This window comes from Tupaia chinensis, unplaced genomic scaffold (genome assembly GCF_000334495.1).
Source record: "Tupaia chinensis unplaced genomic scaffold, TupChi_1.0 Scaffold000654_1, whole genome shotgun sequence".
In the NCBI taxonomy this organism is placed as follows: Eukaryota; Metazoa; Chordata; class Mammalia; order Scandentia; family Tupaiidae; genus Tupaia; species Tupaia belangeri.
This window is the reverse complement of record NW_006160175.1, coordinates 425,295-439,730: the sequence shown is the minus strand read 5'-3', so window position 1 is coordinate 439,730 and position 14,436 is coordinate 425,295. Positions and strand designations below refer to the sequence as shown.

The 14,436-nt window shown below is 33.7% G+C and overlaps 1 protein-coding gene across 1 annotated transcript in view; it reads right to left on the bottom strand.

The window, feature by feature from the left end:
- Window positions 1–14,436, bottom strand: part of DIAPH3 (diaphanous related formin 3) — a 556,802-nt gene that overhangs the window by 285,643 nt on the left and 256,723 nt on the right. The window contains 2 exon segments of the mRNA XM_006159773.3: window positions 892–986; window positions 11,870–11,965. Of these exon segments, the coding sequence (XP_006159835.1) occupies window positions 892–986; window positions 11,870–11,965 (191 nt within the window).

Sequence of the window (14,436 nt, the reverse complement as noted above, 5' to 3'; positions counted from 1 at the left end):
CAGCAGAAATCACTAATGAGATTTATATTACTACCACTTTTAGAAGACAAAAAATGAGAGGGAAGATTAAGAACAATTTTTAATGATACCACTTTATTGAAGAGTTAAAATGTCCAGAACAATTTTAATTACTTATGATCACTAACAAATAATATGGTTCTTACTTATTGGTAAAAAAAAAAAAAAGATAATTTTCTCTATATATCCATTATAAAATGAAAGACAGTAAACTAAAGATATCCACTCACTATTTTTGTATTGATTCTCCAGCTGTAAATTCTACCACAATATATTCTATTCATCCCTTATGTGGAATTCAGCAAGTAACTTTGGCACCACACTACCATTCATTAAGTAATACCATGGGTAAAAATCATATAAAAAAATCTTCTAAGACTTATGAATGAATTTAGAATACTATGCAATCTCTGTTACTCATAGGAGCACAAATGACACAACTAAGGGTTGTTAGTAAAGATAACTCTAAAGGAAAAGGAAACGCCATCATTTTCCTGTAACAAATAATTACAATTCTATAAGCCTAAGAAAAACACATTATAAAAGAGCAATAGAAACAAATTTAAATGAATATATCACTCACCTTAACTGTAACAAAAAATATATGAAAAATTAAATAATTTGTATTTCAGAAATAGTCATTTAAAATAATTGAAATGTAATCATTTTGATAGCATTATATTTAGTTTCCAGTGAAGAGAAGATGCAGAGTTTTATCTCCTGGCAATGCAGAAGTCATGCTAAAACTAATTATTCAGCAATGATTTTCCAGTTGAATGATTTGGGTTAAGAATTTTGCTTCACTTTCAGATTTCTATTTAATGAGAAGCTTGCAATGAAATATTGGAATTTAAGCTCTGCCTGTTTGTTTACCTGAATCATAGTCTCCGCCAACTGGGTTTCATCCACTTCCAATATCATCATTTTGATTTCCTCATATGGCACACGAAATGAGCTCAGGAAGATTGCTGAGAGAAAGAGAAAGAAGTTCACAATGAGTTAGATAAGAAAAAAATTTGAGATGTAGTTCTATTTATAAAATCAAAAATAAATTCATAATTCCAGAATTTAAACATGTACTATAATTATGATATTATGGGGGAAATGTTGGCTAACAAATTTTATGATCTTCTCTAGTTTTAGAACTTGTATCGAAATATCAACAATGTTTTATTATGCTGGCTGGCTCCAAAGTTGGTTGTTGAATAGTTACATATTTGCTTATCATAGGAAATGTATCAACTTTTATGTGATAAAAAAACTGAAATATATTAGGTACATTATAAGAGCACCATATCGTAATAAAGAGAATGATAAAACTCAAGAGTTGCATGTAATATTTGCATAGACATATGTGTTACTGACTTGTAATACTATCTTCCTTCTCTACTGAATGGTTCAGAAAAACATATTTCTCGAAAACAAGTAATACATTAATGCTTTTATAATTTACGGTAAGCACTTCTATTCAAAAATATTGTAGTCAGCATGCTAGAAAAATAATCACTGCAAATCAGTAACACCTAAAATATCCGAATTTTTAAAAAAAGTTTTCCTGGAAAATTATCCAGATAGCCAGGACAGTATTTTATTTCTGAGAATTCCAAAGATCATTTTTACTTTTCCTGATACCTCAGCTATTTAGTATTATAAAATAATTACATTCTCAAAAGCTATTGAGGTATGTAAGAATATTTTCACAGTATTAGACATAATGCTTTTATTGTTTCTATTTTTGTTCTACAATTATAATTTTCTGTATTCAAAAAGATATCACCTCTTGAACATACTCACCACTTGATACCGATTCTCCATTAACATTTTTAATTCACTAAACTTCTATGTCATTTGCTGTATAGTTTCATATAAAAACATTGTTTTTCATAACACTCAGATAAAATGATCTACTTCTTTCTTAAACTTAGACTGTATTCCTGAAAATATTTGATCTAACAATGGTCCCCAACCTTTTTGGCACCAGTGATGAGTTTCATAGAAGACAATTTTTCCAGACAGAGGGGTGGGGGAAAGTTTTGGGATGATTCAAGTATATTACATTTATAGTATACTTTATTTCTATTATTATTACATTGTAATATATAAGAAATAATTATTTGATTTCCTCATATGGCACACGAAATGAGCTCAGGAAGATTGCTGAGAGAAAGAGAAAGAAGTTCACAATGAGTTAGATAAGAAAAAAATTTGAGATGTAGTTCTATTTATAAAATCAAAAATAAATTCATAATTCCAGAATTTAAACATGTACTATAATTATGATATTATGGGGGAAATGTTGGCTAACAAATTTTATGATCTTCTCTAGTTTTAGAACTTGTATCGAAATATCAACAATGTTTTATTATGCTGGCTGGCTCCAAAGTTGGTTGTTGAATAGTTACATATTTGCTTATCATAGGAAATGTATCAACTTTTATGTGATAAAAAAACTGAAATATATTAGGTACATTATAAGAGCACCATATCGTAATAAAGAGAATGATAAAACTCAAGAGTTGCATGTAATATTTGCATAGACATATGTGTTACTGACTTGTAATACTATCTTCCTTCTCTACTGAATGGTTCAGAAAAACATATTTCTCGAAAACAAGTAATACATTAATGCTTTTATAATTTACGGTAAGCACTTCTATTCAAAAATATTGTAGTCAGCATGCTAGAAAAATAATCACTGCAAATCAGTAACACCTAAAATATCCGAATTTTTAAAAAAAGTTTTCCTGGAAAATTATCCAGATAGCCAGGACAGTATTTTATTTCTGAGAATTCCAAAGATCATTTTTACTTTTCCTGATACCTCAGCTATTTAGTATTATAAAATAATTACATTCTCAAAAGCTATTGAGGTATGTAAGAATATTTTCACAGTATTAGACATAATGCTTTTATTGTTTCTATTTTTGTTCTACAATTATAATTTTCTGTATTCAAAAAGATATCACCTCTTGAACATACTCACCACTTGATACCGATTCTCCATTAACATTTTTAATTCACTAAACTTCTATGTCATTTGCTGTATAGTTTCATATAAAAACATTGTTTTTCATAACACTCAGATAAAATGATCTACTTCTTTCTTAAACTTAGACTGTATTCCTGAAAATATTTGATCTAACAATGGTCCCCAACCTTTTTGGCACCAGTGATGAGTTTCATAGAAGACAATTTTTCCAGACAGAGGGGTGGGGGAAAGTTTTGGGATGATTCAAGTATATTACATTTATAGTATACTTTATTTCTATTATTATTACATTGTAATATATAAGAAATAATTATACAATTCACCATAATGCAGTATTTGCAGCCTTTCCCCAGTGCTAACATCACTACCTCAGTTCGACCTCAGATCATTAGGCATTAAGATCACACAAGGAGCGTACAACCTAGATCCCTCACATGTCATTTCCAACTCCTATGAGAATCCAATGCCACTGGTCTGACAAGAAACAGAGCTAGGCAATAATAGGAGCAAGTGATAGGGTGTGGCTGTAAATACAGGTGAAGCTTTGCTTGCTCGACTGCTGCTCACCTCTTGCTATGTGGCCTAGTTCCTAACAGGCCACAGACCAGTACAGGTTGACAGGTTTGGGAATAAGACCCCTGGTATATAACCTATAGATGAACAAGGGTACTATCTGTGTCCTATCACTAGCTTCATTCTGAACTCAGGTTCAGAAATATGACATAATAAGGTAGAAATTATATATGTTGGGACCAGCAGATAGCATAATGGTTACATTGCTGGACTCACACATAGTTGACCACAATTCGAGTCCCAGACCCAATGGCTTAAAACTCACACCAGATGTTGGGACCAGCAGTTAGCGTAATTGCTATGTCACTGGACTCCCACATAGTCGACAGCAGTTCGCGTCGCAGACGTGGTGGCCTGGCGTCTGCGTGCATGCCCAAGATCCCGAGAGGAGACTGGAGGAGAAGGGATTGCAGCGTGGCCATCCCCTCTGAGGGATGATTTCTCGCTTTCTGTCTCTCTGTCTGTCTGGCAAGCACACGCGCCATATAGCAAAAAACCTCTCCAAAAAAAAAAAACCTCACACCGGATGCATGTGCATATATGCCCAAAATCCCACAAGGAGAATTAAAGTTAAGGAATTGCGGCGTGGCCATCCCCCACCCTCCTCTGACCCCGGGGGGATGATTTCTCACTTTCTTTCTCTCTTTGCCTCTCTGGTGAGCGCATGTGCCCTATAGCAAAAATCTCTCTTTAAAAAAAAAAGAAAAGAAAAGAAAAGAAAGAAAGAGAAATTACGTATGACTATAACTCCTAATATCCCCAGAATATAATGGAATAAAGGATATAAATAATATGGAAACAGAGAGTTATGAAATCAAAGAAAATAAGCCCACAATAGACACCAAAAAGCACAAAAATGAATAACTATAGAATCTTAAAAAGATAATGAATGGGGCCAGCAGGTAGCATGGAGGTTAAGGTGCTGGATGCCACATGGCTGGTTGCATGGTTCACGTTCCAAACCCAGCAGCTTGAAAGTCACACTAAGCATGTGTGCACTCATGCTCAAAATCTCAAGAGGAGGATGGAGAAGGGGCTGCAGTGTGGTTATTCCCCCTGGAGGGTGATTTTTCACTTTCCCTCTCTCCAGCAAGTGCATGGACCACAAACTAAAAAATCATTTTTAAAAAGATAATCCATGAGTAATTGATAGGGAGAGAATAAAAATCTAAATCTTTGCATCATGTACAAAACAAATTGCAAATGATGAAATAAAAGCAATAAGAAACAGTAATAAAAAGTTAATGTAACAAATTAGTGGATTTCTGGTTGGAGAAGAATGTAAGCATAAAAATCAATGGAAAACATATGAACAGATTTACAATCACCAACATGAAAGAAACATACAAATGTCAAAACATTCAAAGAAAAAGAAAGGAAGCTTGAGGGGAACCTGACTTAAAAGTCACCAAGTAGTAGTTCTCTTTCAAACATCAACAGGCATTCAAAATAATTAGAATACCATAAGGTCCACTAGAAAAAATGGGCAAAATATGCATAAACTCAATTAAGAATAAGAAATAAAAATGGCAAATAAATATGTTAAGCCTTGGGAGCAAGCAAATTGAGAAGGAAAAAAAATTTAAGGGTTTATTTTAAATTTTTATTTATTATTATTCTTTTTCATTTTGACCAGAGAGAAAGGGAGAGTGAGAAAGGAAGCTGCCAGGTCTAGAACTCAAACTGGGGTTGGCTATTTGGGAGTCCAGCGCCTTAACAACTGTGGCACTTGACAGCCCTGAGGAGTATTATTAAAACACATGTGAATTATAAACTCATTAATCTGAAACCTTGAAACTATTGATGTAGTTTGAGAAACAATAAATTCTGTTCAAGAAACTTAGTCCACAGATAAAACAAAGGACAGGGCATAATATTAAAAGAAAATTGTTTTTAAAATCAAAAGACTAGAACTCCATTGGAGTATAAAATAGGAATTGAAAGAGAGAAATTATAGTTTTGTATTTCAAGAAATATGGTAGAGAGTCTCTCCAGAAATAGCTCAAAAAAAGACATATTTAATTATTGTTTTTCTTTTTTAAGATTTTTGCAACAGGGCACATGTGCTCGCTGGAGAGAGACAGTGAGAAAGAAATTAAGAAATCATCCCCCCCCTCCCCCGGGGTGATGGCAGTGCTACATCCTTCCTCTTCCATTCTCTGCCAGGGACTTTGGACACGCACGCACATGCACCCAGGATGGTTTTTTGTTTTTCTTTTTTTTTTTTTTTTTTCCTTTCTTTCTCTTTGTTTCTTTTTTTTTTTCCTGAGAGGTTTTTGCCTTAGGGCATGTGCACTTGCAGGGGGAAGAGAAACAGACAGACACAGTAAAAGGGAAAGTGAGATATCACCCCATGGGAGCAATGGCAATGCCACAATCCTTTCTCCTCCATTTTCGTCCAGGGATCTAACACACACACCAGCCTGGTGTGGATTTCAAGCCACCAGGCCTGGGACTCGAACCTTAGATGAGTCTAGCAATGGAATGACTACACCATGTAGGAGTACAGTAATGCAAGTGCTACACCATCTGCTGGCCCTGCCCAGTATGATTTCAAAGCACCAGGTCTAGGTCTCAAACTGTGTTCGACCAAGTGGTAGTCCAGAGTCTTAACTACCACACAACCTGCTGACCTTAATATGTTTTAATATTAAAAGCATCTCTGAGCTGTCCTGAAAGTAATAAAGAATAATAATCCTGGAAGAAAATTAAATAATTATTATAGAAATGAAAGATAAAGTTGAATTATTGAGGAGGGAAAAATAAGACATTAATGTAAAGAAGCAAGAGGATATAAAAAAAGAACATTAAAAATCATAATTTATATATATATATATATGCGTATGTGTGTATGTGGATATATATATATATCACTACTAAAATTGAAATCTCAGCATATGGATTAGACATTGGGTAAAGAAAAAAATTGGTGACAGGAAGCATTGTCAAAAAGTTATCCAAAATACATTGCCAAAAGGCAGAGACAGAAAACAACTAGGTTAAGAGACACACAGTCTAAGACATTTGTGGGACATAGAAGTGGTTTATTATCTGTTGATGATAATGTGTATAGTATTTTCAAAAGAAACAAACAAACAAAAAAGAAATTAAGCTTTTGAACCAGGGTCCATGTTTATATAATTCCTGCCTAGCTTGGAAAAAAGAAAGTTTTTAATAAACATTAATTAAATGAATAGAAAAAGAGAGAGAGTGAGAAACAGAAGCTGAGTAAGGACACTCAAAAAAGTCAAATAAAAGAGTTCTGAAAAGAAATCAGAAAGGGGACCAGCAGATGGCGTAATGGTCGCCCATAGTGTGGGTCCTGACCATGTGGCTTAAAACCCATGCCAGGCACATGTGCAAGTGTGCCCAAGATCCCAAGAGGAAAATGTAGGAGAAGGGATTGCAGTGTGGCTGGCCCCCGGGGGATGATTTCTTACTTTCTGTCTCTGTCTCTCTTGCTCCAATGAGTGCATACACTCTATAGCAAAAATCTCTCTACGAATGAATGAACGAATGAAAGAAAGAAAGAAATCATTCAATCAGAAATGGAATAGGAAAGAATATTTAAGAGTAGATGCTGAGAATTTTCCAGTATAGAAAGATACAAATCAACAGATTTTTGTCTGAAACAAAAATATTATAGCCAAATTCTTAATATGATTTGTTTTCATTTATGTAAAATACAAAACCAGTCAAAACTGAATTTATTGTTTAAGAACATGTACATGGTTTAAGGGGTCGGCAGGTGGCATGGTGGTTAACGCACTGGACTCCCACATGGCCAACCTTGGTTGGAGTCTCAGACCTGATGGCTTGCTTCTCACTTTCTCTCTTCCTCTCATTCTGTTCCTCTCATGTCAAATTAAAATAAATAAATAAATAATTCTTAAAAGAAAAAAAAAAAGAACATGTACATGATTTGTAAAAGTATAAAGAAAAGAAAGGGAATATTTAACCTAAGATTCAAAGGCAAGGTTCCTTCTATTAAAATTGGAGAGGATCATATGTGTCACCAAATTAGAGGTAATATGTTTCTTTAGCTATGGGCGTTTATTAAAGTATGGCATTGCATTTATAAACCTCTCATATGTATCACATGTATAATATAGAGCATAACAACATAATTTAAATTATTTTAAAAGAATAAAATGAAGAGAAAATGTATGGAAAACAGTGTGATACAGGGAGAACTCTCCAAGTCCTCGGAATATCCTGCCTGGTAAAATTACCTACGGTTACCTGAGGGTATTGGGTCATACAATATCAGTTCTATCTTTGGAGGAGCTGAAAACTAAGGTCAGTCATGCAGGGAAAAGGGGAGTTCAACCACGTCCAAGTTCCGGTAAAAAGTCAGAAAATCAAGGCTCCAGTGAACATCCCTGCTTGTCAAGACTCTCTGAGCACTCAGGTATCTGCTGGGGGAAGGTAGTAGTGCCTGTATCTCCACTGGCAAGAATAGGGGAACTTGTTACTTTCCTGGATTCAGCCCATGCGCTTTTTCCTTTGAAAAAGGAATTTTAACATACTATCTTACTGTAATAAGACATAATCATAAGTAAAACGGCTTTGGTGAGTTGTCTATTTTTTTTTTAAGTGAAGGCAAATTCATGAGAAGTTTTACTTTATTTATTTGACCAGAAAGGGTAGAATAAGAGAGAGAGAGAGAGAGAGAGAGAGAGAGAGAGAGAGGAAAAGTGAGAAAGCAAGCCACCAGGTCCAGGACTTGAACCACAGTTGGCCATGTGGGAGTCCAGTGCCCTTAAACACCATGCCAACTGCCGGCCCCAAGTTAAGTCTGCTTAACAAATTATCCAAACTAACATTAGTCTTGGGGATCCCTGAACTTGCAAATAGTATCAGAAGTGAGGGTAATATTAGAATAAGAGAGAGAGAGAGAGAGAGAGAGAGAGAGAGAGAGAGGAAAAGTGAGAAAGCAAGCCACCAGGTCCAGGACTTGAACCACAGTTGGCCATGTGGGAGTCCAGTGCCCTTAAACACCATGCCAACTGCCGGCCCCAAGTTAAGTCTGCTTAACAAATTATCCAAACTAACATTAGTCTTGGGGATCCCTGAACTTGCAAATAGTATCAGAAGTGAGGGTAATATTGAGGACATCCTAACTTACCCATTAAAAAGCAGCATGAGCTCACTTACACAATTATGTAAATAAATAATAAAATAAATAAATATAAGTGAACATAAGTAATACAATAACATAAGAAAAATATATAAAAAAGATAAATGTTAATAGGAGAATTTGCTTTGCAAATGGAGATAACATTCTTTTACTTCCTCTTATATTGATCATTTAATCACTACTTTAAGCATCATTCTATCATTAAGATATCATACACTACTAAACACACATATTTATAAAGAACGAATTAAGATTTTTTTAATAGCTTATGAGTAAACCATCTTCAAGAAAACATTTGCTATAATAATGAAAGGCAAATATTAGAGAAAAATTGAAAATGATCTGATGCTAATCAGACAATTCAGAAGTATAGATCTTATTTTAAATACTAGGTTACTGAGAATAACCTAAAAGCTATTCTGTTAAAATGTCCAAAAGACCCATTAAAATAAATCTTTTTACTGACATACATCTTATCCTTCAAAAAGTCATTATATAGCTCCCAACAGGAGCCTTTGGGTTCATTTAAGGAGTATAAAGATATAGATTTTGGAACAGTTATGCTCTGTTTTCTATAAGAGAATTTATAAATATTTAAACCTTTACATTAATTTGTAGATTCCAAAGGTTCTCTCTTTTACAGTTTTAACACCCAGTCACAAAAACCTGGCAAAACATGAATCTTGTACAATTTCAGAGTCTTCTTCTGATCCTAGCATACCTGAAATGCTTTGCCAATACCTTTATAAATTCGAATGGTAAGAAACATAAACCATCTTGAAATAAATAGGTAAATAAATGAATGACTTTTACATCTTCTCTTTAAAATACTCTAGGATATAGAATAGTTAAGAGAAATCTAAGAAAATACCTAGTACAAAGCCACCATTTTTCTCTTCAACAAACTTTAGAAGTGAATCTCTTGATTTAGCATCAGTATTCTACTACCAGCCATTGCTTTACTCCAATTTATCTCATTCAGAAATGGTTGTAACTGTCTAACAAAACTCTTCCAGAATTCAGTTATCTCAAGACCCTCGATTTCATAGACAAAAACCAGCTGTGAATCAAACTATAATTACAGTAAAGATTATAGGTTGCTAAGGCTTCTTAAAGCTTAAATCCTAACACTTGCTACAATCAAACGAGGACAAGAAAATCCTAAAATGGATTACACCATAATATGACATAGTATAAATTCTGACTCTTTTGATATTATACTTTAAAACATATTTCTCAACAAATGGATGGGATATATAGCCATCAGCTAAAGCAAACAAGACAAATAGGATCCTTCTCTATGACAATACTGTGATGTTGTTATCTACAAACAAAAATTGATACACCCTATAACTCCTGGCTATTTTCAAACTAAGGAGCCTCATTCAAGTCACTCAACTGTTAGACCAGATTCTCTCTCTGCCTATATTGTCATTGTTTATGCCTGCTTGGTGGGGCTACAGTAAATATTAAAGGGCTGACTACAGAACTAGCACACAAAGTGAGTAAGTAGTTATTAACTAATTTAATTACACATGAAGTCCTATGTGGTATATGTACCGTAATGTATAAATAATAAGTAAGTCTGTTCAACAAGTTATTCAACTTTGAGATGGATATTTAGGCTAAAATCATGGCTGACCCATTCAGATAGAACTGTAGGCAAAATGATATATTTCTTCAGAAACCATAACAAGGATGTTTAAAGTCAAGACTAGCAATTTATAAGGCAGGTCATAGACAACTCATAGACAAAATCATCTCTAGATCACAGATTACAGAGCGTTTTGTCATTATCAAAGTTAACAGTGCAGTGCTGTGAACTAGCAACAAATGTTCTTCTAGGGGAAGAAATTCTTTATAATAATATATAGATCATGTAACCACCCCCAAAATCTCAATGTTCTAAGCATACACATGAAAAATTATTTCTGATTAATATTATATGTTTATCACACATCACAAAGACAGGGCTCTGTCAATTATAATCCTCTGTAACAATGATGGGTACCACTCTATTACTCTTGATGCCAGGAAAGGGAGCTTCTCGCATAACCAATTAAATGCTTCTGCCCCAAAGTTCGATATTACCTCCACTTAGGTTTTCACTGGCCTATGCATATCCCATGACACCTAACTTGAAAGAGCAGTCAACTTGTTCTAAGAAATTGAGAACCGAATACTGCCTGAGAGCATAAATACCTCTCCACTACCCTCGGGGATCTTGGCAGTCCAACATTGTTGAAAATGGATGGCTCTCCATTACAGTGAATGTTAAGAGGTTCCAAAACTTTCATACAAGGAATGCCAACCCTGTCTCTTACACAAACTGCCTCTAACATTATTCCCTTTTAATCAATAGCATGGTTCTATATCCTCTCACTGGAGAATTACTTTGTTCCAATACTTTATAAAAGCTCACTTGAGGCATGTAATAATTGAGAGGCAGACTAAAAGCTATGCTAACTCTTATCCCACTAGATTCTCCACATTATTTATATCCCTCTTGTACTACCCGAAAGTAATATATACAGAATGCATTATCTCAGTTCCAAGTAGAATTATCTTTGATATATTTAAAATAGAGTTAGAAATGAGTTAGGAGCAAAACTATTTGCCCTCTTCTCTAGTAATTAAGTAAGGAGGACAACTCAATACTAAATATTTAGCTCCTGTAACAGTAATTAAATCTAGTCAGTACTTTGAGATGGGATCATGAAATTCATTTTACCCTGCGTCCTTATTTCCATTAATATTCTAACCTTCTTTGTGTTATCAAGTGTCACAAATAATAGATTCAAAAGTATGAAAGTAATAACTACCAATTTTTTCTAAAATATGATGTCATTACCTGAATTCCATCAAACTTTGTTTACATATTTTAAAAAGAGACTTTACAGAGTAGTTTGCGTTTTAGTTATGATAGAATTTCATTTTATACCTTTTCGTACTTTTATTTTATAGTATGCATTAATTTTTTGAGTAGTTTAATCCTATAATTTGCCTAAAGGAGAGTTAACTATAAATTTATTATGCAAATAATAAATTAAAATAACGTAAGATGAAAAAGAAGTCATAAACAAAATAATTTAAAGGAACTACCCCCAGTATGCTTGGATAATTCAACAGTATTGAAATATGATACTTACAAAGGTTCTGGGCAATTTTAGGATCTAGAAATTTAAGTTCTTTAATTTTTTTCTTAATAGCTTTCCTCTCTTCAAAATCTTCCTCTTCTCTTCTCTCTGTAAAATCAACAATAGATCCAGGTGAGAAGCAATAAAGCATTCAAGTACAAAAGGACCTGAAGTGAACTTATTACAATATATGATCAAAGAAACTTTAAAAATATATATTGGGCCAAGCAGTAGCAAAATAGTAAGATAGCTTGACCTATACGAGGAGGTCCTGGATCTGGGTGCCAGGACCTCCCCTGTGGCCATGGGTACATATGCCCATGACCCAGGCTGGCTGATGCTGAGGGTGGATGGTGGGTGAAGACCCCAGTGAGTTGCCTCACTCTTGGAAGAAATGATAATAATAAAAAAAGATGTATCTTCTAAATCACACAGTTGTAAAAACAATACAGTAATAGATATCTTAAGACCTAAATTGAAAGGGACTAGTGGCTTATGTTAGAAAAACTAAATCTTTGAAGGTCTAACAGGAAAAACAAAAATGAGACCAATGTAGACTAACTGTGGAAACCAATATTACCAGGTATAATAATAAGTACAGTTAGCTCACTGAAAGATTCAATTAGAAAAATTAATATACTTACACTTAGAATGGATTAAAAAGCTAGCTCTAAGAGTCCTAGACAAAATCAAACAGCTGTTTTATGTTTGATATACCAGCCCTATTTAAAAACATAGCTCATATAAAATTGGAAGAGTAAACTGTTAAAATTTAAATTTCAATATAGCTTATTTTACCATAATGTTTTAAAATCAAATATTATTATAACCACTTTTTTGCTGACAGAAATATCTAACAGTAAACACATTATACTGAACAACCATATACGACATGTGATTATAGCACAGTATATGAGAGTCGAGGTTAATAGCTGTTAACCACATGGTGATCTGGTCATCGTTCCTCTCCTTTGTGTCTATGGACAACACTTTTGTTCAAAGTTAGTCATCTTACAAAATTAGGATACTGATAACAAAAAATAGTGGGGCAAAATGTTTTGGTGGATATATACAAGTAATTCACGAGGCAAACACATTAGAAAGCACACAGAATTCACAACTGCTTATATTGGATTGTCAGAAAAGTATTGACCCATTTTTGCATAGAAAAACATGAAAAATACAACATGACTTTTCCAATGGCCCAATAAGATCTTCATGTGTATATGATGGCATATTATAAATACATAATTTTTATATCAGGAAAAAACATAATGATATGTTTTGGTACATAGTGAGATAAAGATCAAATTTTCTATTGCCAAAACATTGATTATTTCTATATCATTTTATGAATAATCCACCATCTTTCTCAATTGACTTTAAATGTTATCCTATACTTAGTATCTAGACACACTACACTACATCTGTTTTTCTGGGCTTCTAATTCTGTTCTACTATGCTGTGTTTTACTCTTATGCTGTTATCACTCTGTCTTAGCACTGTAGATTTATGATATAGCTTATTAACTGCATGTACAAATGTTTATTTCTTTTCTAAATTTTCTTCACTTTTCTCATTTTTTTCCACATGAATTTCAATGTCATTCAATGATTCCAAAAAGAAAATCCATTTGAATGTATTTGAATTTTAAAATATTTTAATAATCAATAGCAACAGGGAGATTTAATACCTTGACAATTTTCAGATTTTCCAATCAAGAACATGGTATATGTCTATAATTATTCATCTTAATGCAGTGTTTTCCATGTAAGATCTTTATATTAATTATTAGTGCTAGGTATACTAATGATAAATTTTGTATACATGTATATAATCAGATACAATACATATTTATTCTTTCGTTCAAATAAATATTTATTAAGCACCAGCTAAAAGGGACTGCACTAAGTAATGTTGATACAAGGTCAGTTAAGAAAGAGATAGCCCTTGGGCCAGCAAGTGGTGTGGTGGTTAAGGTGTTGGAATTCCCACATGGCTGACCATAGTTTGAGTCCCGGACCTGGTGGCTCGCTCGCGCTCTCTCTCTCTCTCTCTCGGTCTTTCTCTGGCAAAACTCATGTGAAAATAATAATAATAAATAAAGTTAAATAAAATAATTTTAAAAAAAGATAGCCCTACAATCACAGAAATTAAGTTCCAATAGAAGTGACTGTAAAATAAATAACAATTATAATACATAGATAAACTGGCAATGTTTTGATAAAAACAACAGAATAAAGAAGGGAACTCTGGGACCAGCAGATGGTGTAATGATTACATTGCAGGACTCCCCATGTAGTTGACCACGGTTTAAGTCCCAGACCCAGTGGCTTAAAACTCACAGTAGGCACGTGTGCATGTGCCTAAAGTCTAGAGAAGAGAATGGAGGGGAAGAGGCTATGGTATGGCCATCACGCCCAGGAGATGATTTCTTGCTTTCTGTAGCTCTGTCTCTCCGATGAGCACCCTTGCCCTATAGCAAAAATCTCTCTAAAGAAAAAAAAAAATAAATGAGGGACCCCTAACCTATACTTGTCAAATATACTTTAAGAGATGAATGATAGTAAAGCAAGAGC